This window comes from Ascaphus truei, chromosome 1 (assembly GCF_040206685.1).
Source record: "Ascaphus truei isolate aAscTru1 chromosome 1, aAscTru1.hap1, whole genome shotgun sequence".
Classification (NCBI taxonomy): domain Eukaryota; kingdom Metazoa; phylum Chordata; class Amphibia; order Anura; family Ascaphidae; genus Ascaphus; species Ascaphus truei.
The window spans coordinates 506502330-506528949 of NC_134483.1; the positions used below are offsets into that span (position 1 = coordinate 506502330).

A 26620-nucleotide genomic window follows, 5' to 3' on the forward strand; every position below is an offset into this window, starting at 1 on the left:
TGCTCCATGCTGTTTCCTCCTCTCCTTGACCCAACCCACAGGCTCCTGACATCTCCTGATTGGCTGCTGCTGGGTAATGCAGCCCTTCAGGATGTAATGCGCCCGGCTAGCGCAGTAAAACGATGCCCACTTCGCAGGCACGGCCAAACGGAGCATACTGCACAGGCACGCCCGAACTACGCCTACTGCACAGGCGCGCCCGCCCGGCGGCAAGGTCTCCTGCGCATGTGCGCCGAGCTTGGAAGGCCTCCGAATCCGTGCCAGCTGCCAAAACAGCCTCTTCTGCCAGCAGTGACGTCACTTCCGAGACTGCACTTCCGTCTCCAACAAGGCAATTTATTCCAAGGGAAATTTTCATTTGGTACTGTAGGTGCCAGCATAGCAATTTCACTTAAAAATCTGTCAATTACCCAAATAAGACACCTTAAACACGACACTGTAATGAGTTCATTCCGGTGGTAGAAGGGAGTGCACCTTTAAGAGAGAATCTTTAAATCAATCAATCAAGCTCGAAGAGGAATTCTAAAAATAGACTGCATGATGTTCAGTGCAGGGGCTGAACCTCCCCACATTCCACTGCATACCAATGTGAATAAAGTGAAAGAAGTATTAACATGACAACTAGATTAATAGAATATGAAATAATGTAATTTAATATCCATGCTTAGAATAGGACATGAAGCAACACAATTATCATACTGTACAATACCCAGGTGTGGGAGATTGTCACAGTAAATAAAAGCACAGGAGTGTTTAGCAGGAGATCCTGGGGGAGGGGGGGGGGGTTCAAGGCCTCCTCTGAGTACACTGAACAAGTCACTTTATCTTCCTGTTAATCAGCAGGCAAACATGATAAAAGGCCCTCTGAGGAAAGGGATTTGACCTTGTACTGTGCTATGTTCAAATAAAATCATTAAATATGTGCTAATATACAACCTCTTCTGGGCCAAAATAAGCATAAAACGTATTGGGCTGCATGGCCATATTTAATAAGCAATGTTACTGAAAAGGACACCTTCGAGTGGTGGAAAATGCATTATGGCCTGTTCAAGTGAATGAGCTATAATGCGCCTTCCACATTGTATTGAACGTTAAATTGATTTATTTTAGGAAGGCTCTCTCCTGTTCTGCTTTTCAAACATAAATACTGTATAATCTCTTTAAAATATGGCCCAGTTAGCTTTTTCCCCAATGCTTAACAAATTCAGAATTGGCACGGGGCCACTACATTTCTTAAGCCACTTCGACCACTGCTCATCGTACACCAACTTTTCTTTTAGATACTGCCAAGGAATTTATAATGAGCTGTGGGACCAGGAAGAAAAAGTAAAGGTATTCTGGAAAAGTATGTATTTGGATCAATGAAATGGGATTGCTATTTGAATATACCAAAGAGTATTTTCTCTCCAAAGTGAACACCTTACCATTAAGACTGCCTGCCTAAATGTTCAAATCCTAGGACCAAAACAAACCAATATATACATATATGTGTGCAGCACCAACCAGAGTAATTTAATGTAACATTGGATAAATGGAGTCCCTGCCCCAAAGTGTACAATCTATTCAGCATGTGGAGAGAATAACAGAAACTGTGGGTGTATATTTGAGTTCATTAGTTAGAGTGTCCATAAGAACATACTGCAGTTTAGTGAGTTGCGGTCCATTTAAATACTTTGTTAAACAGGTGAGTTTTCAGATGGGTTTGTAAGTTGGAGTGAAAAGAGTGGTGGAGATTGAGAGCATGTTAGAAGTGTTGTAGGCATGAGAGAGCAGAAAATGATTGAGAGGAAAGTGAGGTTATTCTTTCAGAAGCATTTTGATTTGATTGATAGGGTAGAGATCTCCATGGGAGGAAGACATGTAAGGAAAATGTTGTAGAAGTCCAGGCGGGAGAGAATAAGGGCATGCATTAACATCTTAGTAAAGAAACAGATAAAGGGCTGTACTTTAGCAATGTTACTCAGGAAGAGACAGAAAAAGAGGCACTGATCTAATGTTAAACTAGGTGATTGACACATTGTATTTATCTTTGCAAAAAAATGTGACCCCTCTAGTGTTTTTAGCTTCATTTTTATAGTTTGTTAACATGGTAACTTTAAACATTGAAGGGCTTTAATTCCCTCTGAACTCCCATTTGTGTAATAGTATTACGTGCTGAACATATCACAGGAAAGCCCCACTCTCTCCTCCACCTTATCTTTACTGCCCTCTATCAGGGATAGGGGCGGCTAGAGGTTCAGTATACACTTGATTGACCACATTCACATGACCCAATGAAAATAACATGTTTATTATTTATTGATTGCTGTATAATGTGTGTATAATTGCCTCAGAAATGTAGGTGACTGAATATACAATAGATGCTGTCTTCATTAGAGGTTAGTTAGAGACTCATGCCCTCAGTAACTGGAAAAGTAACTATTCTGTCCCAAATTACAGTAATTCCTGTTGAGTTAAAACACCCTTTCTAAAATATCACAGGTAAAGAGGATCTGCAAATAATGTTTTTCACCAATATTTCTCCAGAATAGAATATTACTGCATGATTTCATAATGAACTATATGATTAAGATGAAAAAGGCAAAATAAAGACAATTTGGGGGGATTTAAATCAAAACGACATGTTTCTTCAATGCTCCCCTCCTAATTGTTATACAGTCGAATCACTATAGATGTCTGCCCAGAAATGTCCAATCTGTAAAACCATTTTTAAAAGAGCGGTCATTTCTTTTCATAGTAGTCATACGAATATGAATTATCTGTGATCATTAGGCCCATATTTACTAAGCAGTCTTTTGCCATAAGACGCCGTCTGTGCGTCATGTAATTCCTCCCTAACCCCTCCTATTGTTACTCCCCGAATTGGAAGGTGGCCCAAAACTTAGAGCACAGACTTAATACATTGATGCGAAGAGACGCAAGGTGAGAGCAATTTCCGAAAATTTTGTTCCAATTTGACTTGATACATCACCCCCATTGACTTGAATGGGCAGTAAGGTATCTTTCAGGGCAAGGTGGTGCTTTATGGCGTTTTAGTAACGGGAAATAGAGAACACTGTATATTTAAATGAAACTCAAATTTTTGTTTGTCTTTAAAATAGCAATTTGTTCCGGGCAACCGTTCCAAGACAACATCACTAATGTTAGGTACAGTAGAAAGTAAAATCTGATGCTGTGATCTGAGCATCTAGTCGCTAAACTCTTTCTAACTTCACAATTTTACAACTGGCATTCGCAATGCTTTAGCGCTTTTATAATGCTATTCCAGGTTTCTTCCACATTTGAAGTGAAATATTCTCTCTGTGCCATTTCTTAACAAAAAATGTTAACATACAAAATATCACAGTTATTAAACTTTGCACAGGTATAAAAGTAGCTAAACGTTTCAAACTGTATATTAATTATTGCCCTACAAAATGTATAGTATTGTGCTTTATATGTAGGTCAGTTTTCAGACTTGAAATGGCACATAACTTTTCTAATGGGGCTGAAAAAGAAACGTTATGAGAGCATTTGCATGTAGTGTTAGGAACTGTAACAAGGGGATACCTTGGTGTGGTTACAGGCTTAAAGATACTTGGCCAAAGAACTAAACTAACTTAATGACCCTTACTTACAGTATGAGAAGAGAGACAGATAAGTATTTAACTATATCATTTGTCAGATTGGATGTAGCATTGGGGCATTTTGTCTTTTGCTGAATACATGAGGTCACAAACCCAGTAGCTCTCCTTTTGACACACACACACACACACACACACACACACACACACACACACACACACACACACACACACACACACACACACACACACACACACACACACACACACACACACACACACACACACACACACACACACACACACACATATATAAGTGTGGTGGGTTCTGGTTCTGAGCTTCCAGGATTTGTGTGTGTGGCTTTATATTTAGACCAGTTTTCATATTTGAAATGGCACATAACATTTCTGTTTCAGTTCATGTTTATAGGGAAACGGACTCAATATGACAGCCATCAGCTCCAGATACAGTATCTAAAGGATCTTTCATTTACAGAATACAATACTGAATTAATTACTGATTCAAGACAATAATTCCAGGTGCTGATCACACCAAACACCCCACAATTTCAAAAGCTTGTAGGGAAGGGAATATACTGTTAATTATTGCTGTGGGAAAATATTAAAATAGACCAGAAGAGTCTGTATGTGTTTGCTAAGTAAAGATGGAGACTCACAGATTAACAAATTGAACTGACCGTGATTTAAAAAAACATACATTGGTTAAAGCAGACCCGTTTCCTTAGATCATTTAAAAAAAATCTTAAATGGTTTCTCTTTTAATTCACAGTGTGGACTTTGCGAGGGCAGAGTGGGGTGACAGTAAATCTTGTTTGCTCCACCCAAACAATAATGTTATTAGGTAAACTAAATTGGCTATTAGGGATTTGGGATCTGAGTTGATCTTGTGTTTCTTGCTTATTAGGTAATCGTATAAAAAAGGAAACAGATGAGAGAGAGATAATTCCACCTTAAACTTCAGTTTAGACCGTAATTTAAAAAAAAAAATTTCCAGTACGGAGATTGCATGAATAATGGTTTTTTTTTTCTTCCTTTATTAATCAGCTGTGTGGCATTAATCAATACTTACTGCATAAAAAGAATCCCTCTTTATGACCTTTTCATGAGTTTTAATGTACGCGTCCTTGGGGTACTACAGCAACAATTTAGGTAGCCACAGCACTTCCTCTTTTGAAATAAGTGGCCATATTGCGTGTCCCGAGAAACAGGCTCTTTGCCGATCAATCACAGGAGAACGAATTGATCGGCAGCTTAATTACATTGCATTAAGAAGCAGTCCGTGCTGCTAGGCTTTTTATAAAATAGGTTTGTAGCAGGGGGTCTCCGGAGCAGAACCGTGTTGATTCAGCTCCGGAGATAGAATCCCAGGATAATTACCTCCGTATTGGGCGCTGGTATCTCTCTTCTGTTTAAATGTCCCGGTCATGCAAGCCAATTGGAAGCCGCAAGGGATGACGTCACAGCTTCCTCTTGGCTCTCCTCCCTAACAAAGCATATGAGAAGGGCCATGCTTGATACTTTACACCTCATACACAAACCTTGGCCCCTTGCAGATGCACTTACCAGAATACCCTCCTACTGTCTCTGCACGTTCCTCCTACTTGCCAAATAGATTGTAAGCTCTTCGGGCAGGGAATCCTTTTCCTAAATGTCACTTTTATGTCTGAAAGCACTTCTTCCCATTATGTGTTATTTGTATTATTTGTTATTTATATGATTATCACGTGTATTACTGCAGTGAAGCGCTATGTACATGAATGGCGCTATATAAATATATACATACATAAATAATGTACATAATTACATGTGACGCGGGACTTCTAAATCACCAGATTGTGAACCCAACCAGGGTTCCTACTGGCACCCCATATGGAGTTAAGTATCTCAGGAAGCAGAGGTCCCCAGAGATTAAATCAACACAGTTCCGCTCCAGAGACCCCCTGCTTCAAACCCATATATATTTCTTTTTTTAAAGCACAGCCGCAAGGACTGCTTCATTAAAGGCAAGGAACTGCTGCATTTATTAAAAAACACTTAAGTGATGTCGATTCTAAAAGTCCATAGAGAGGGGGGAGATGCAGGGAGTAAACCCCGCTAGTAATTTTCTCTACCCTAATGGAAATCTCAAAAGTTATAGACTCCAGTTGATTTACAGCACATTTATGCATTTATATTATATTTGCACTTATTTCTGGATTTAGTGCTGTCATTATTTTTATATATATATCCAATAAAGAATATCACTTGTGAGCACATCCACATGTCCAAGGCCTCGGACATGGTGCCGCAGGCCATGCGGACACTGAGCGAACAGACTGCCTTAAGTGTTTGCATCCATGCGGCGTGCGCGCGGAATAGGGATGGGGCGCGCGTTGCGTGAGAAATCAGTTACACTGATTTCTCAGCGCAACAGACAAGTCACGTGAGCAGTTCGCCCAATGAGGGCGAACCAGCTCCATGACGTCACTAGGAACGCCCCGAGGAACACCCCCCACAGAGCGTCCACCATGCCCAGGGAAAGCACCCGGTTTTCCTCAGCCTCCGCGCGCGTCCGCACAGGAGAAGGCACCATGGCCTCAGCCTTAGACAGGTCTGTAGCCCTGCCTTTCACCATTATCAACAAACATACAGTGCTTCCACTGCAGCAAGGGATTATGGGAAATGACATGCAAATGGTAACACAATGTTTGCTGATAATGGTGAAAGGCAGTGCTGCAACCTTTCTAAGACGTGAATGTGTTCACAAGTGATATTTTTTATTGGCTATATGCTAACAATGGAGGTTTTTTGTCGCCTTTTCACTCACCATAACTTAAATAATGTACACCCCCCAGCCCCCTATCTATGTACAAAGATCCTATTTGATTTTTTTTTACTGCTTAAATGTAGTACAAACCATTATAACATGTGAGTCCTATGTATGAAAGTCATTATGTGACTTGGAACATGATGCATAATTCGTTGTTCGGAATGAATTTTGACGTATTGCGTTATGTTGAATACCTAATTAACAGAATGACGTGTATTTTTTATTGATAACTAGTATTACTAAACATAAATGATTACTGTAATATTATTTAAAATAGCCATACCGTGAAAAGAAGAAATGTTGATAAACTACATACAAGTAATTAAACATCTCTGTGGCGTCAAATAATTAATTGGCTGATACATTGTAACCTTAATATGTAATAATATAAACAAAATTCTTAGGGTTTACACCAACGGCGAACGTAATTGACACACTTTCTGGTTTTTTGGGTCGCACAGAAACATCACACCATTTGAATCTGCACGGCTAGCACAGTCTATTTCAGTGTGCCGGAAAAATATATATTTTGACAATGATGGCGAAGATTAAGAAATGTCAGGTTAGTACAGTACAATGGCGCCCACAAGCGCAATTTAAAATGATAATTTCTGTGCGCAATTTAAAATGATAATTTCTGTGCGCAATTTAAAATGATAATTTCTGTGTGCAATTTTGAGCAAAAAAAAAGCAGTTTGAGACGCTCAGTGAACTTTAGTCTAGGCGCAAAGTTCACCTTTCCTGTCTTGCCTTTAAATTCTTCATGGGCAAGCTACCCAGCTACCTGAACCTGCTCCTCACCCCTACCACATAACGCACTTATCACCTGAGATCAGACTCCAAAAGACTGTTCATGGTCCCAAGGCTCAACAAAGTATCCGGACGTTCCTCCTTCTCCTACCGTGCACCCCAAAACTGGAATAACCTACCAAAGACTCTCACATCCACCACCAGTTTAAGTTCTTTCAAATCTAAGGCTGTCTCACATTTTAATCTGGTCTGTAACTGTTTCATACGCCCATAATATATATTTTCTTTAACTGTGCACGCAATGTCTTGTATATAATGTATACCCTGTTCATTTATGTAACTGTATTTGTAACCATGTATTATTTGTTTTACTCTGTGCCCAGGACATACTTGAAAACGAGAGGTAACTCTCAATGTATTACTTCCTGGTAAAATATTTTATAAATAAATAAATAATAAATAAATAACAGACCCCTATGTATCAAAACAAAAGTGGAGAAAGTCTGGGGCAAGAGCTATGCACAGTATCAAAGGAAAATATTTAATTGAAAGCAATAGGATTCCTTTGTATAATACAGTACATGTGGGGAAATTTTATGCCTAAAATTTGCACCACGTTTTCCGTGAAAATGGACCCTGTATATACGCATATATACTTATGTATTCTGCTCCCTTGCTCTAATCTTAGCTCTGTGCATGTATGTGTAACGGTGTTTCCCCCACCCTCTGGGAGATCCCCGTTACCAGGTGTATGGTGCTGGCTACCTGCTGGTTCACAGGATGCCGGTGGTAGTGGGGACATCAGGACAGGCTTCTGGGGTAGATGACTGGTCTTTATCTCATGGTGATCACCACCTCCATCTGCTGCAGGCTCCAGGGATGTGGAGACAATCCCTGCAGTAGAACTCACAATACTCCCCCAGACAGATTGCATGCCCAGGCAGAAGTATATTGTATAACAGGGTGGCTCTTTCTTCTTCTCTCAGCATATGAAACAGCATACACTGGATCTGCATTCACAGCTCTCAGCCTCCAGCCAGCCTTAGGATGGCCCTGGACATCCACCTCTGGCCAAGGGCACCAAGGGCAGTCCTTGCTCTTCCCTGACTCCCTAATAGTCAGGAGTATGGCAAAAATCCCCTAAAAGGGGAGGGGACAGTAGGGTGCTAGTCGGATATTGAAGGGAAGGGCATTCCAGAGTTGTGGGGCAGTCAGTGAGAAAGTTTTAATGCAGGAGAGGGCTTAAGTCACAAAAGGGGTCAACTGGTTAATTACTGTAATATTTACCCCTCTAGCAAGTAAATGGAGTTGTACAGCAAAGTACTGGATGCTTGAAAACTGTTACATAGTAAAGCAAACATTTCCCATTCTCCTGCAAATGACATGTGAAGGCCATGTTAGTGTTAACAGGTCAGTGTTAAAATATGCAACATTTTATAATATTTAGTGATTCACATACTGTATGTAATCTATAATATAAGAGAGTTAAAGTATAATAGAAATGATTCACGTGTTAATTAGAAGATTAGAATTGCAATGATTCACATGATGAATAATTCAGAGAAATGTCATTCCATTTCACACCTGAGTTATGAAGGCGTGATTGCCATAACTGTACACAAGTCTAATGCTGAATTTGTCTCATGAAATTCCTACTGTATACTGACTGACCTGTCAATCACCGCTGCACCGGCAACAGCGCTCCCATGTCACATCAAAGCCATATCTGTCGTGCTGGGACTGGCAGCGGGGGTGATTGACAGGTCAAGTCACTGCCACGTAGCTCATGCAGTGCGAGGGCTGGGGGCGGAGCCCTCCTGTACTCTGCCCGCCCACGCTCTCAATGCACACTGTGGCAGGGGAAGGATGGAAGAGTGTGTGTGTGAGAGAGTGTCTGTTTGTGTTTGAGTGAGTGTCTGTGAGAAAGTGAGAGCGAGGGTGTCTGTGTGAGAGAATGTGTCTGTTTGTCACAGATACACACACACCTCTCACACCCCCAAGAAAATGATGGCTCCTAAAGTATTTTATAGTTTTGTTCACCCCTGTGAAACATTCAGTGAATACAGGAGAATTTCATTATATTCAACAAATGTCCTATCTTAAATGGAAAATGGTAAGAAAACACAGAGCAAAGCTGTTCAGATCAAAGTCAAACATTACTGGTGGCTATAATATGCAATTATCTCATGTTATGCAAGTGTACTGTCCTAATGTATCAAGGCCATACATTTGTCTCCTATTATTCTGTCATACAATTTAACAAGTGACACTGGCCGCACACAGTTATTCTCAACTACATATTGCCCGACAACTGCATATTATTCAACGTTGCACTTCGGCAATAATGCACAACTTTCACCTTCTCTAGAAACCAACTCGCTCAATAGGATACCTATATTCAACTTTCCTCTTATTGTCCTGGAACAGGATTGTTTAATTCTCTGTATTTTTCTCGCTCTCAGGCTGCAAGCCCTTCCCAGCTGAAGTTACATGCTTTTTCCTGCTCTGAAGCAGCAAGAGCTGTGTATATTGCAACATAGATGTTACAAGTAATCCCCTTCACACAGCCTCTAGTCAGTTGCCCTGGCAACCTACCAATACTCACAGTTTGAGATTGGTTTAGCCCTCTCCCCTGCCTTTATCTGCACATTGTTATGCCCCTTAGTGTGTTCCTGTCTGACAGGAAAGTGTGCTCCCTCTTTTCCAACAAGCAGCCAGAGTGAGTAGACACTTCTTCCACTGCTCCCTTAGAAAAGGAAATCCTTTTTACCTTCCCCTCAGAGAAGCACTCCCCATAGCAGAACACCTTCCTCTCATAGGTTATTCTCCTGACAAGAGAAATCTGCTAGCACAATCCACATATAGAACTTTTACACTTCTGTCTGTTAACTCCACTCAATAAAGTTGAAGAAAATAGAAGGACGTTGTGTGCTTTAAAAGGGGTGAGTTAAGCTACATGGACTTACTCACAAGCTACATATGAGCCTGGGTCCAGAATACTTATTTTTAAAATAATTTGCTATATTACAAAACTGCACCAGCTCAGTTCAGAAAATCAGAAAATAGTGTTAATAACTTGTTCCCTGTAATGTTAAGAAATGACACACTTTGCTCTGAAATTTACTTTGATAACCCTGTTAGAATGTTTCCATTCGATTTATTGAATTATGTTTACAGTTAAAACAATCTGCTTGACAAAAAGCTCAATATACCCAATTTACCCAGCTAATGTATAGGGTAATCAATTAATTATGAACGGTACAGAAGTAGCAAGACATATGCTCTCCGTGACCGCGATATGGAGTGACTAATTCGACTGGAGCGCGGCTGTATCATGGCCGCATAGTGGCTACAGTTCTCACGGCCGGGAGGGGTACGTTTATTTGGAAATGGTGTGGGTGGCCGGCAGGAGGGGTTAACCCCTTCACTACCTGAGCGGTTAGTCACTAAGGTAATGAAGCTTTGCTTCGTTATTTTTCACGCCGAGGTTCATGCTCTTGAATGAGACCCTGTAGCCTTAACCCTGTACTTTGATGGGCCATGAACTGGGGAGAGAGAATATCGGTACTCACCTTTCAGATGAGTAGCGTACTCTTGCTATTTATTATTATTTTTCACATAGGTTTGAAGTCGCCGTATCTGAACACCATTAATTTCAGGTCTGGGGCCCCCCTCCTCCGTAGGGGGTGCCGATATCTCCTGCAAGTGTAAATCTCCAGCACCACGGCCCACGTGACTGTGACATTTAAACAGCGCAGAGAGACCGGCACTCCAAACGGAGGTCTGAACCTCGGGAAGCAGTGTGTCCTCGGACCTGAAATGAATTGGGTTCAGCTACTGAGCTGAGACACCCTGCTTCAAACCTATGTGAAAAATAATAATTAAATGTGAGAGTGCGCTGCTCATCTGAGAGGTGAGTAGCGATATTGTCGCCCCAGCTGATAGCCCATCAAGTGAAGGATTAAGGCTGCAGGTCCCATTCAAAAGCTTGGACCCCCTGCAGGATTAATCCTTCCAGGCCACAAGTCTTACTGTCCTTGTGGCCGTGATCTGGCAGAGATTGTGTCGCGATCGTCGGCATTTTTCCTTGCGGCCACGGAGAGCGTAAGTCTATCTACATTTGCGTTTGACTATGCTGTGCTGTGTCTGCATTACGTGAATGTACAGCGTATGCTGTTTATTATCTAGCGTTAATGGTCTAATTAATTTACACCAAAGAGTGGAAGGGAGAGGCAATCTAGTACACAGATGTGAAAATGTCGCATGCTTCACCCACGGAAAACAATTCTAGGAAAAAACTCTACATTTAGCTTCACGCTACACCTCAGTTGTTTAACACCTTCAATACTTGCTTTTTCAGCCGTATCCTATGGCAAAATCTAGCAACAATTATCACACCTTAAACCATCTAATTCCGTAAATACACACATGTAATAGTAGTAAAAGCCACATTGCATACTGTATATGTCATGGCAAAAATCCCACGAAGGAAGGGACTTATGCAATGGATAGATAGATGAAATAGGATTTTCTAATTTTCTACAATGGGTGTTGCTGTTTAAAGTGACCCATCAATGTATACCATTCAAAATGGTTAGGTTTGCAATAAGCGAGCAACTGTAAAGGACCTTTTGACAAAGGCTTATAGTTTCACCTGTCCCTGTTGACATTTTTCACAATATTTTTGATTAGTTGCACATAGTATAATACAATATTCCAGATACCTATGTGATAGTCGCCTTCTAAAATGCTGCAGTATTCTTTGAAAACCCCACTTAAAATATATATCACTTTCTTATTTCTGCGTATCACTAGCAGTGGAATAAGAAAACCATTCTGGTGTTCTCTTTAACTGACAGTAAAGATTCAGCTGCATGTATATGGAGAGACTGCAAGATGCTGATCACAAGCACAGTCATGGACTATCTTCCAATACTGTATAGCCTCAGAGCTGCATTACTAAATACAAGTGCTGGAGCATTCACACTACATGTGCTGGAGTAAAGAAGTAGTTTAAATCGAATAGATATAATTTGCTGTTGACATCGTGGTGTTGTGATGCATTAACCCCTTCAGTGTCAGAAGGGCCTGCAAAGCAAGGATTTTGAAATCACAAGATCCCATGATAAACCCTTAACATGCAGCAATGTAATGATCAGATCTTAAAATAAAATACAAATATTTAAGTAAAGGTGAGAGATAACAACATCTTCCGTTTTGCACAGTACTTGACAACACCAAAAGGTAAAATCTGGTGCGTACTCACCCACACTCATGTTGTTTCCACCAGCCCCTGGCACACATCCAGCCGCAGGTAATCTCTGGCCCGAGGCAGTGCTTTGCAGACCCCTACCTGTTACGCATTAAGCAAGCAGAGCCGTCTCAGCCCTCGTAGGGCTAGTGACATACGTATTATGAAGGGATCCCCTCCTATTTAAATCCAAGGAGCCTCTGGCAGCATCTCTGCTGCAACAGCTGGCAATGCACGCGCGCTCGCAGCAAGATATTTCAGCACTGAGATGAGAGGCAGATACAGAACGCCTAGTCCTGCACTCCTCTCTGACACCTCCTGCTGTATGCACAGTATCCCCTCCTCCTTTGCTTCAGCACTGAGCTGATAACTAGTTCTCGGACAGCTACAGTGCAGGGAAAGGGGAGGACATGCATCTCGGCGAATGCAGTTTTGTGTTTTATTTAGTACCTGCATTTCTGATCTCTCTGTGGGTGGACAACAACACCTTTCAGCATATCAGGAACACTTTGTTAATTAAATGATGATGTTTATTGAATGTAGAACACATGGCTTAACTAGTAAAGGCGGACTGCTTGCTAATACACTCTTATTAAATCAGCAGCCATTACAGAACTGAACCGTGACACAGCAAAGAGAACATGAGGCGCCCCTAGTGTCTAATGTTAGCACTGCTTTTAAAGAGGAACTCCTAGGGACCAGTTTTTAAATAGGTTTGAGGCAGGGGGTCTCCGCAGCTGAACTGCATTTATTGCAGCTCTGGGTGACCCCTGCTTCCTGAGGTACTTGCTTTGGAATGGGGTGCAAGTAGCAGCCCAGGCTGGGCTATTTGGGATTATCGAAATTAATGTGACGGTCAGATATATATCTTGTTGTATCATCTCTATAAGACTATTTAAAACATGACACTCATTGTGACGGTCAGATAACTACATTTGCGGTCTAGCCAACTCGCCGCAAACACCCCTACACAGCCAACTCGCCGCAAACACTCCTACGCAGCCAACTCGCCGCAAACACTCCAACGCAGCCAACTCGCCGCAGCCACTCCTACACAGCCAACTCGCCGCAAACACTCCTACACAGCCAACTCGCCGCAAACACTCCTACACAGCCAACTCGCCGCAGCCACTCCTACACAGCCAACTCGCCGCAAACACTCCTACGCAGCCAATTCGCCGCAGCCACTCCTACGCAGCTAACTAGCTGCAGCTAACTAGCCGCAGCCACTGCTACGCAGCTAACTAGTCACAGCCACTGCTACGCAGCCAACTCGCCGCAACCACTCCTACGCAGCTAACTAGCCGCAGCCACTCCTACGCAGCTAACTAGCTGCTGTCACTCCTAGGCAGCCAACTAGCCTCAGCCACTCCCACACAGCCAACTCGCCACAGCCACTCCCACACAGCCAACTCGCCACAGCCACTCATACGCAGCTAACTAGCCGCAGCCACTGCTACGCAGCCAACTGGCCTCAGCCACTCCTACACAGACAACTCGCCGCTGTCACTCCTACGCAGCCAACACGCCGCAGCCACTGCTACGCAGCTAACTAGCCGCAGACACTCCTACGCAGCCAACTAGCCTCAGCCACTCCTACGCAGCCAACTAGCCGCAGCCACTCATACGCAGCCAACTAGCCGCTGTCTCTCCTACTCAGCCAACTAGCCGCTGTCACTCCTACGCAGCCAACTAGCTGCTGTCACTCCTACGCAGCCAACTAGCCGCTGTCACTCCTACGCAGCCAACTAGCCGCTGTCACTCCTACGCAGCCAACTAGCCGCTGTCACTCCTACGCAGCCAACTAGCCGCTGTCACTCCTACGCAGCCAACTAGCCGCTGTCACTCCTACGCAGCCAACTAGCCGCTGTCACTCCTATGCAGCCAACTAGCCGCTGTCACTCCTATGCAGCCAACTAGCCGCAGCCACTCCTACGCAGCCAACTAGCCGCAGCCACTCCTATGCAGCCAACTAGCCGCTGTCACTCCTACGCAGCCAACTAGCCGCAGCCACTCCTACGCAGCCAACTAGCCGCAGCCACTCCTATGCAGCCACTCCTACGCCTGGGAATCGGTCACTCTGTGCACTGTTTACCTGCTCATACCTATTGGATTGGGGACTCACTAGAGATTCTCCGGTGGGTCTGATCCAATGATGCTCTGGGGTTTCTACTCTGAGAACTCCCAGCTGAGCACTTGCTCCTCTTCTGGTCAGAGAACCTTTCTGTAAAGGGCACCTTCCCTAACTGAAAACAATAAAGGTGACAGGACATCCTTACTACACATAACTATACACTTACAGGGAGGGACAGAGAAGCCCAATGCTACATCCAATGTGACAAAAATACACAGTAAAATACTTATATATTCTCTTGAAAAAGGGTAATTTATGACCCTTTTTCAAGAGAATATATAAGCATTTTACTGTGTATTTTTGTCATATTGGATGAAGCATTGGGCTTTTCTGTCGCTTGTTGTATACATTTGCCACGATCAATAGCTCTCCTTTTTGACACTTATTGTATATACATAAATATATTTTGTGGGGGCTCAGGGGTTCTCAAAAAGAGCTTGCTGGGGTTCTGTGTGTTGTTTAACTTACAGGACGGCCCTATCCAACTCTTACTCCCGAGTATCCTGATTCTAGAACACTGGGGGCGCTATATATATCCTCCCATCTCCCTAATGTGACATCACTGGTCACAAGACCTACTGTGGCGTGGTTATCCATTGTGCACGTCATCTTGTATCATATAATAGGGAGCGGAGTAACTCTGTTTGAACCTACATAGGTAACCCTCTATGGTCCTTAACTACTACAGTAGTAGTCCTTAGCAGGGGGGCTACGGTCCTATTAGCTGGATGTTTATGAAACGGATGTTCTGGCTTGGGTACTTACTTCCTAAAATGGATGTCAGTCTTATACACAGGCCCATTAGCTAAATTAAGAGTAAATGGAACCTTATCCTAGTCTTTTTTAATCACTAATGGGACCAGGCAGGGATGTCCTCTTTCTCCTTTGATTTTTGCTCTAGAAATGGAACCCCTAGCCAACGAATCTGCAATAATCCTAATATTTCTAGGAGTCTGGGAAAGTTCCATTTGTTCTCCAACTTTAAAATAAACCTTTCCAAAACAGAAGCTTGAAATGTCACATTACATTATACTACAGGTGCGCTGATGAGTATTCTAACACTTGCCTTAAACTTGCCTTGAAAATCTGGGGCCATAACCAACAAGATCCAGGTACATGCTGCAAACATTTCAGTGACATTTCTGCCCAGACTAATTGCCCATCGGATTAACACAGCAGGGGTCCCTGGCAGTCCCATTCAGCTTGAATGGGACTGCCAGGGACACGCGCTGTTAATCAGATGGGCCATTAGTCTGTCTGCAGAAATGTTGCAGCATGTACCCAGCATGTTTTCAGCATGTACCCAGTATGTACCTGGGTCTTGTTGGTGATTACCCAGATTGGTTTTAGAATACTCGTCGGCACTACAGTATGTTCCATAATCTAAAAAAAAATACATTTAAATGGGCTAAGGGTTATATTAAATATCTGGTAATTAAAATAACCCCAAAATACGATAAATTATTTGAAATCAATTACACTCCCCTTTTGTATACCATTACAAAAAACAAATGCATGGAGAAAATATGCGTTTTCATGGATTAGTAGGATAAATTCAATTAAGATTAACATTCTTCATACAATGATTGATCCTTTACAGTGTCTGCCAATCAGTCTGCATGATTAATTCCAATAAAAAGATACAATTATTCATGAGATGTTGTATTTGGAAACATGAAAGACCTAGAACCGAGGCTTCAGTTCAATTTACAAACTCAGACTATTAGGGATTGGGGCTTCCATCCATTCATAGATTTTATCAAGCAGTTGTACTTAAGGAAAGCTATGACTGGAAAGGAAATGCTATTAATAAACATTGGGTACAGTTGGAATTTCAAGACACTGATGAGAATAATTTAAATCTACAAATATGGCTTCCAAAAAATCAGACCAACTCTCATTTCAAATAGTCCCATTATCATTAATACATTATCAATCAGGGATGGAGTTGCATATGATAAAGGTCTGAATACCTCTCCATCACTTTTGACTCTGCTTTACAGAGACCCAGCCTTTCCACCTTGATTACCATTAAACGCGTTTAAAAAGATGGAAACATAGCAATATATGGATAGCTGAAGTTCAGTTACCTAGGGTGTTCTCCCCTCTTTTGAACATTCTCAACAAAATGGTGATTGTGTGGTCAATCAGGGACCATGCATCATGTATGGTGGTATTGTCCAGTGCTACAAAAATTCTGGTTAAAGAACTATCACTTTTTTCTCAGCTATCTTGGAGATAGTTATTCCACTAGACCCTTCTCTGATATTGTTGGGCAAGCCCATTCCTAATTTGAGTTCCTCAAAGCAACTGTTATCCCACTTTTTAACAGCTGCTAGATACATTATTGCAGTTTATTCAAAGAAAGTGGAAGCACCCTCTATACAGGTAGATCTCATGACCAAGATAATATTGGAAATTATGTTCATGGAAAAACTTACACATATAGTAAATGATTCTGTGGAGAAGTTTAATTCACGTTGATTCCCATGGATGATGTTCCATGAAGATGTGCATTAACTTATTTTGCATAGTCTTTCTCTGGATGTATTTATATGTGCTGATTTTTAACATACCCATATGATCAAATTCTCTGTTCTTTTTATTTATTTTTTATATAGTTTGCGTGACCTATTCGTTGGTTTTCATTTATCTTTCAATACTTTTACTTTTTATTCTTCAATATTTATGATTACATGAATCTGCCATCATTTTCTACTCATTAATGTCTAGAGGTATTAAATGGACTGTTTTTACTTATAGCTAGTATTGTTTAATATGTAATGCTTGAAAAATCAATAAAGATATCTTTGAAAGAATAAAGAGAAAAACAATCAACATGAAGAAATTCAAGAATAATGTCAAAGAATTCCAACTGCTCGAGAGCATGTGGATAATTTGACAAACCATTATGAAAAGGTATACAAATTAAAGCCGAAAGCACGGAGAAAACTGGAGAAATCGCTAACAAAAAAAAACAGGAAAAGAAAATAGAAAGTCAGACCAAGCAATTACTGAGGAAATTACAAGAAACAAAGCAATTCCAAGATACAAGGACAACAAATGAATGTACAGACCAGGCAAGGCGATCCACAAGCATACTGTATAACAGAGCATGTAAGAAAATGTAACAGCGATATGGTGAAGACAACTATTTAAGATAACTAAAGGTTCAAGAAGATGCAACAGTGATTTATGATTGGAAAGAAGCGAATCATTGCACTCATACAAGACAATAGATGAACATGAAAGAACCATGCACTTATCATAGAGAGGACTTCTATAAGATGTTGTACATGAACATAGAAAACACAGGGTGTAATTAAGCCGATCAAGAGCAAGAAGAAACAACCACTGATTATCCAATCATCCATCCAGAAAAAATAGTCATGGTAATAAAATCCATAAAGAATCAAAAAGGCCCCAGGAGAACGAATGGAATTACTAAACATTTCAAAGAAGCTGGGGAAGAAGTAGAGAACATTCTTGTCGAGCTCTTTACATGTTGCTTAATGAACAAAAAAATTATACAAAAGTGCAAAAGTGCCATAAAGTAGTTATCCTCATCCAAAAGAGATTACAAAAGGAAGACTTCAAAAACAACAGACGAGTCAACTTCTAATTATAGGTGTGTGAAATTTCCACATGATGTCGGTGACCATGCAAAGTTTGCCTTTTTGAGTTAGGAAACAGCTGCTTTGGAGTAAGAGCTTGCAACCAATTCGCCAAGCATTAATCATTGTGCATTGCAACTTCATTTAATATGCTGATTTGTGAAATTTTCTAAAATTGCTAGATTCTCTTAGAAAAATTCTCTAAAATCACAAAATTTGCTTATGCTGAGGCTATAAACACGATACACAGACCACGATTCACTCACTGGTTGGAGATATTTCACTGAAATCCTACTAATTTGGCAACATAATTAGACCTTTAAGGTTTGGTAAACATTTTCCAGGGAATGACATTTTTGGGGAAAAACGCTTTCACAAATTCATTTTGGACAGTTTTTGCACATCTCATTATAGACTGCAATAGATTTGGATCAATTTGTTTTGTATTTTTATATCTGTATTTTTGTATTGTAGTTTGTATTTATATTAGCTGTGTAGACTTAGGATATGCATGAGAAGTTAATATATATTGAGTGGATATCATTTTGGAGGAGTGGTTTATGACCGTATTTATACGACATCCCTGAGATCCTTAGACCAACCCCTGATGAAGGGTATATGAAATGCATTGAGGTTGAGTCATCATGCAGTGACGTCAGACTCTTAGCATTCCGACGAGGCTGCTGACATTTTTCTATGCGAGCTGGTTTGGGTTAGGCATGGACTTTAGTGCACCCTAATGGAGTTTGTGGAGCTCGTCTACATTCTGTTCAAGCTCGATATCTGCGGTCAGCACCAGTGTTTCCTCGTTTTGGCATGATAACTGCAAGAAATATGTCATACAATTTTGTCAGTTTTTAACTTGTCTTTTATTTTTCATAAATTGAATTTTTTATACTGATTGAGTCTTTCCTTGCTCTCTTTCTCTGTGTGTTTGTGTTCTGGCCCTCGAGCTCCCTGTAGCAAGGGAGAAGGTCCAGGCAGTTTAACTTCTCCCCTTTTTAATGCATACAGAGTCATTCTATTTTCTGCAACTCTATTGGAAAGGGTATACAGGAACATAGAATAACAGGAGGGTGACACTTGTGAGAGGAAGGTAAAATACCAATGCCTTGTTCTAGGAGAAGCAGTGAGAAGGGAAGTTACTCACAGGCTGTTGGTTCCAAAAGGAAGTAAACTCCTCTGTTCAAACAGGAAATATGGCCAGGAGAAACCATACTGCCAGGGGTGCTGGGAGATACCAACAAGAGCATGTGCAGTACTTGCTAGACAACAGGCAAACAGGGAGGGAAAGTAGTTACATTAGTAACAACAATGCACAGAGAAGTGACAGGAGTTACAGGACATGGAGAAACACACAAACTGGTTCCGGGACAGTTTGTTCTGGTTTTGCTTGCCCCGTTGATCATGGGAGGATTTAGAGCAGCAAGAGAGACTAGTACTACTATATATAAGTCGGAGATTCTCGGATCTGTGTGTGCATATTTGGTTATTGATATAATAAGGAACATGCTGCATCAACCATTAGATACAAGCAAGATAAAAATCTACATAGATGTGCGTCACAGCAAAGGACCAAAAAGTATTTGACAGCAACACTTAATTATTTAAGACATTGAACTTGGAAAGAAAATTAATCAAAATCAATGGTACAATAAATACTTGAGTCACCTACGATTTGCAGATGACATTGGTTTTTTTGCCACAAATCCAGCAGTCCTTCAGAAACAAATCAAAGAACTACCTGAACCAAGTAAGAAGGTTTTAATTGCAATCAATCACAAAAGCATATGCTTAATTTATTTAACCCATTCAGGGCACTTCCACATATTTCACAAAGTTTAGTCCACGGGACAAAAGGGAAGAATCAATTTCAATAGTAATGCCGCAGGAGGAAGCTACAACCTCCATATTAATGAACAATTGGTTAAATGAGGAAGAAGTTCATAGGCGGCTTGATAAAATTAAAGTAAATAAGGCACCTGGACCCGAAGGCATCCAAGAGTTCTCAAGGAGTTAAGTTCAGTAATAGCCAAACCATTACATTTAATATTCAAGGACTCAATTTCCACAGGCTCAGTACCACAAGACTGGCGTAAAGCAGATGTGGTGCCTATATTTAAAAAGGGAGCTAGATCACAACCGGGGAAATACAGACCTGTAAGCTTGACTTCAGTAGTGGGGAAACTACTTGAAGGTTTAATACGGGATAATATTCAGCAATACCTAATGGAAAACAAAATCATTCAAAATAGCCAGCAGGGATTTATGAAGGTTAGATCATGCCTTATTTGTTTCTTTGAGGAGATAAGTAGGAATTTAGATCAGGTTAATGCAGTTGATGTGGTCTACTTAGATTTTGCTACGTTTTTGTTATACCATTCCACACAAGAGGTTGGTGTACAAAATAAACCAAATTGGACTAAAAATATACAGTATGCACCTGATGGATTGAAAACTGGTTGAAGGATAGGCAAAAGAGGGTTGTCATAAATGGAACTTTTTCAGTGATAAAGTGAAAAAGAAAGTACACCCTCTTTGAATTCTATGGTTTTACATATCAGGACATAATAACAATCATCTGTTCCTTAGCAGGTCTTACAATTAAGTAAATACAACCTCAGATGAACAACAACACATGACATATTACACTGTGTCATGATTTATTTAACAAAAATAAAGCCAAAATGGCAACCCTTCCAAACAAACCATACTCGTTCAGTGTTTTTCTAATTGTACTTTCATGAACTTTAACATTTAACATGCTAACTGAGGCCTGTAGAGTGTGAGATGTAACTCTTGTTTTTTTTGCAATTTCTCTGAACATTGCACGGTCTGACCTTGGGGTGAATTTGCTGGGACGTCCACTTCTGGGAAGATTGGAAACTGTCTTGAATGTTTTCCACTTTTGAATAATCTTTCTCACTGTAGATTGATGGACTTTAAATTGTTTGGAAATGGCCTTATAACCCTTCCCAGATTGATGGGCAGCAACAATTGCTTCTCTAAGATCATTGCTGATGTCTTTCCTCCTTGGCATTGTGTTAACACACACCTGAATGCTCCAGACCAGCAAACTGCTAAAACTTTGGCTTTCATAGAGGTGGTCACACTTGCTGATGATCAATTAATCAAGGGCATTTGATTAGCACCACCTGTCTGCTACTTAGCATCTTAATTCCTATGGAAGCAATAAGAGTGTACTTAGTTTTTCACACATAGCTTCTCCATTTTGGCTTTATTTTAGTTAAATAAATCATGACACGGTGTAATATGTCATGTGTTGTTGTTCATCTGAGGTTGTATTTACCTAATTTTAAGACCTGCTAAGGAACAGATGATTGTTATTATGTCCTGATATGTAAAAACATAGAATTCAAAGATGGTGTACTTTATTTTTCACACAACTGTATATTGTGACTGAGTGAGTGTAGATATTATTAATTTGAGGGACCTTGTGAGGTGAAAAGTGGATCAGCTAGATAGGTGTGTATTAATACACACATATACAAGTCACATGCTCACAGGTGTGCCGTTCGTGAAAGTGGACAAAAGGAAAACATACATAATGCAAAAAGCAATACAATACTGTATATTATCATAGAACATGGCTAAACATGGACCGAATCGTACAATAAATTTTTCATAAGCAATAGAGCCTCTGTCAGTAATTTTTTAAAAAGTGATGCAATTTCCGGGCACAAAATTTGCATTATATATATATATATATATGTATAGCATATAAAAATTTAACTTGTGAGCACATTCACATGTCTCAAAAAGGTCTGCAACCCTGCTTTTCACCGACAGCTGTTTCGACCTTTTGACCTGTTTCGACCTCATAAATGTGAAGTTAGAATACTGTAGGTTTCAACCAGGTTTTACTGGCTATGCACTTCTTTAAACCAGGCTGTTTATAGGGGTCCATGGTAAAATGGGTATGAAGTAAAAGGTGACACTTTGTGCTCATTTGCATGTCAATTCCCAGAATCCCTGGCTGCAGGGGAAGAGATAATGGGGAAAAGCAAGGTTGCAGACCTGTTTGAGACGTGAATGTGCTAACAAGTAATATTTTTATTACTGTACACTATACGGTAGAGGGTTTGTGTCACTTTTTACCCATTATAACCCACACTATATGTATTAAAGTAAATAATATTATTGAAAGCAATCTGATTTTCTTTCATATTGTACGTCTGGAGCCTTTTATGCCCAAGAATTGTGCCACTTTTGCCTTGATGCATAGGGCCGGTATATAAATATGTATGTATTCCAAATGAGATGCTCCCTGGCTCTATTCCTAATCCTAGCACTGTGATCATATGTTTCCTGATTATTTACCCCTCAGGCAAGTGAATGGAGAACAGCAAGCTGCACATCAAAGTATGTGTGACAAATATTACAGAGTAAAGTGACATTTCACATTCTTCTGCAAATTACACGCGAAAGGCATGTGTGCACAAAAATAACATCTCAGTGTTAAAATATGCAACATTTTATAATAATTAATTATTCCCAAACATAATTAAGAAAATACAGTATAAAGATAAATAAAATAAACTACCAGTTATTCACATGCTGAATAATCCAATGAAATGACACATTCCTTTTCACATCTTATGAAGGCATCTCCTTAACGGTACATTTTGCTGAACTTGTGCTGTCACATGAAATTCATATATACTACATAATTAAACATTCAGAGCATACACTTGAGGCTATTGTGAATTTCACTGGAAAGAATAGCAGTGCAATAGTAGCAATTAAACACATTCTGCATTATATGATTCATCATTATCTACACATGTGCTATCTAATAATGGAAAAATCAAATAAGCGTTACCAGTCTACCAACTTTCACACACAGCAAAGATATGTTCTATAGCCCTTTGCTTATGTCAGGCCAATGTATAACATTACTTGTGGCTGTACTATGCAATTTATCTCACACTATGCAAATGTACTGTCCTAATTGATCAAGGCCACACATTTGTCTTCTATTATTTTGTCATACAAGTTAATAAGTGACTCCGACCATATACAGTATTACCATTCTGAATATAGTATATGCTGTTTTACCCAACGACGGCATATTTTTCAACATTGCACGTTAGCAATAATGAGCAACTTTCATCTACTAAAGAAAACTAACTGGCTGAATGGCATTCTTGTATACAACTTGGTATTTGAAAAAAAAAACTCTGCTACTGTATATGACAAGTCTTTGTAAAATAACTGGTAGTACACCGCTCACCAAATAGCAAATAATGTAACCGGTGCAAAGGGATAGTACTGACATCGCAAGTAAGCAGGAAGACAATAGGTAAATCTTCCACAGATCCCAGATAGCTGCACACAGGCTAATAGAATATATTGTACAGATAGAGTAGCTTGTATTGCTACAGGGGGTGGATTGAGGGGAGGGGGATCCTGGTAATTGTACCCAAAATTGGGATAGAACAATCACCTAAAATGCCCTATGGGCAAAACAATAAACTTTTATTAAACATCTATGTAGACGCACATTGTCACGACGCAAAAAGTGTAGTGAGTAATAAAAACAACTAAAACACAGGCACGGATGTATAAGGAGGTGGTGGTAGGATTAATATGAGGTATACCACTGCTTAAATAGATACCTCCATAGGTGGCTCCGATAGGGGTAGTGGGCGGTGAGGTAAATATGCCTAATTGAGAACTAGCAATATATGCTGATGAATCACCTAAAGCCCTGGGAGGGTGTAATGGGTATCTTTTATACAACTAGTGTAATAGTACCGGAGGAATGAGCCTCAATTAAGATGGATCAGAAGTGCTGCAGTAAGATACGGGTGCATTACCCACTGCTCTGGTGATTGCAGTGTCACCTCGTGCAGTCTGTACAGCACCTGCTCTCCTGTTACGTAGAGTGGCAAGTGCCAGTATGGTGCTCAATTTCAGGCAAAGTAACTGTAGTTAGGAGTAGCCAGTACAGCACCAAACACCCTCCCTTCCCTGTCAAGGAGCGATCTCTCCCGTGACCTCCGACGTCAGCGTGATGACGTCATCCCGACGTACGTTTCGCGCTCGGGGGCGGCGCTTTCTCAAGGTAGGAGGTCCCTATTGAGTCATGGTAACTCTTATTTATATACATATGAAGGGGCGTGACTGGAAACCTCCCCAATCACACTCCACTGTGGTGATGGACAATCTAAGGAGCATATCATAGTGCTCGAGGGGTAATAGAGGACTATTGATACTTTGAACCCTAGTATCTTGTGATAGGGAAAGGAAAGCGGATCAAGTACAGTGGCACACAATAAAAAGTATAACATATGCCTAAATGTGGCTGTCTCTGTCTTCCTTTTTGTGTCACCCTTTGGATGCTGCAAACTTGCCAGATAAGTGGGTTGTCAGTTGGTAAGACATGAAATCCGTATCCACATAGCTCACTAGGCATTTAGTTAGCTCTATGTGCATAGCCCTCAATCGATGGTGAGTATGGCACTAAATACCCCAAGTATGAATATAGATAGGGTAATTAGTTGGAACAGTGTATTTAGCATCTAGGGCTATGATGTATATAAATGAAGGAACACACAGGTAGGTATAGGTATAATATCTCCATTTATATATTTTTTTATTTTTATATGATTTCTGATTTTCTGACCTGGGGCCAACCAGTAACTATAAATATATTGTGGATGTAAGTGGGCTGTGAAGTTGTGTACGGTGGTGCGTAAATGGGGGGTGTAGGACTGTTCTAACCTATGGCATCCGCCCCGTAAGTCAAAACGGACTCTAAGTTTAAACTGTATACCTAGATCCCCATCCTGTGTAGTGTATTACAGAGGTTACAGGTATGACTTGTAAATAAACCCCTCATTGAGGCCGATGGGACTGAGTGTATTGAGCATGTATATCCATTTACACTCAGTCTGTAGTAGTGCCTTGTCCCAATCACCCTTACGTTGGCCCCATGGGATATGTTGTATGCCAATAAAGATTAATTGGTCACTGTTTCCATTGTGTTCGCTTATTACGTGACGTGCCACAGGGGTGTCTGCGGCATTCCGAATAGAACCCAGATGTTCAAGAATTCTCTTTTTAAACTGCCTGAACGTTTTGCCTACATATAACTTGCCACATCCGCAGACTAACAGGTATATCACCCCCTCAGTAACGCAGTTTATGAACTCGTTAATTTTAAATGTTCGCTGTTTATTAGAGTCCATGAAGTCTGTTCTCTTAGGTACGTGTCTACAGGCCTTACATCGGCCACATGCGTATGATCCCGTAGGTTTTTTAGCTAGCCATGTGGTGTTTGATTTGGCTTGGTAGTGGCTTCTAACAAGAATATCCTTCAAGTTACGGCTTCTTCTGCTTGTAAGTTTGGGTGTGTGTGATATAGCCCCTTGTAGATCTTGGTCATCTAATAGTAGGTGCCAGTGTTTATTGAAAATCCTGTAAATTGAGCCCCATTGGTCACTGAAGGTACCGATGAAACGAATTGGTTTATAATCGTTAGTCCCATCATTCCGCTTGGTGTCAACTAGGAGTTGTGTTCTGTTCGTCATAATGGCCCTATTGTAGGCTCTTTTTAGATTTGTTTTTGAATGTCCTCGTTCAATGAAACGTTGCGTCATGTCTTTAGCTTTGTCCTTGTATTCGCTAAGAGTGGAGCAATTACGTCTCAGGCGGAGATACTGGCCAGTGGGTATTGCCTTCACCACATGTTTGGGGTGCTGGCTGTCAGCTCTCAGTAAACTGTTGGTGGCTGTCGGTTTCCTAAAGATGGTAGAGTCTAATTTCCCAGTACTGTCTTTAGTGATGGTAATGTCAAGGAAGTCAAGATGTGTTTCACTTGAAACTAGAGTCAGTTTGAGATTGTGGTGATTGGAATTCAAAATATCCACAAATTCTCTTAGGGATGCCAGTGTGCCTGTCCAGAGGACCATGATATCATCAATGAACCTTACCCATAACTCAACAAACTTAGTGTATTCGTCCAGGGCCTCAGTGAAGACCACCGTCTCCTCCCACCAGCCTAGGTATAAATTGGCGTAGGTGGGAGCACATGTGGTCCCCATAGCAGTGCCCTGGATCTGGTGGTAATATTTGTTGTTAAATACAAAGTAATTTTTGGTCAGGGTAAGGTCCAATAGCTGAAGAATAAACTGATTATGCATCACTAGATCTTGGCCTCTGGACATAAGGAAATGTGCCACTGCTCGCATGCCTACCTCATGGGGTATGCTCGTATAAAGGCCCTCAACATCCAAGCTGACCAGTAGTGTATTAGGATCTGTAGTGATGTCATCCAATTTCCGCAGCGCATCCTTCGTGTCACGAAGATAAGAAGGCAATGCGCTGACAAATGGACGGAGTAGTTGGTCAACATAAATGCTGGCATTTGACGTTAAGTTTCCAATGCCAGACACTATTGGTCTGCCAGGAGGTGGGAGCCTACCCTTATGTACCTTGGGTAGGTGGTAGAAG

At 40.8% G+C, this 26620-nt stretch overlaps 1 protein-coding gene across 2 annotated transcripts in view; it reads right to left on the reverse strand.

Moving 5' to 3' along the window:
• The window catches only part of ABLIM2 (actin binding LIM protein family member 2), a 248534-nt gene that overhangs the window by 214875 nt on the left and 7039 nt on the right, over positions 1-26620 (reverse strand). The window contains exon 1 of one of the 2 annotated variants that reach the window (XM_075569890.1): positions 12410-12713. The exons of the other annotated variant lie outside the window; for it this stretch is intronic. Coding sequence (XP_075426005.1) covers positions 12410-12419 — 10 coding nt within the window. The 5' untranslated portion in view covers positions 12420-12713. Of the gene's footprint in view, positions 1-12409; positions 12714-26620 lie in introns of those variants that run through there. 2 annotated transcript variants of the gene reach the window in all.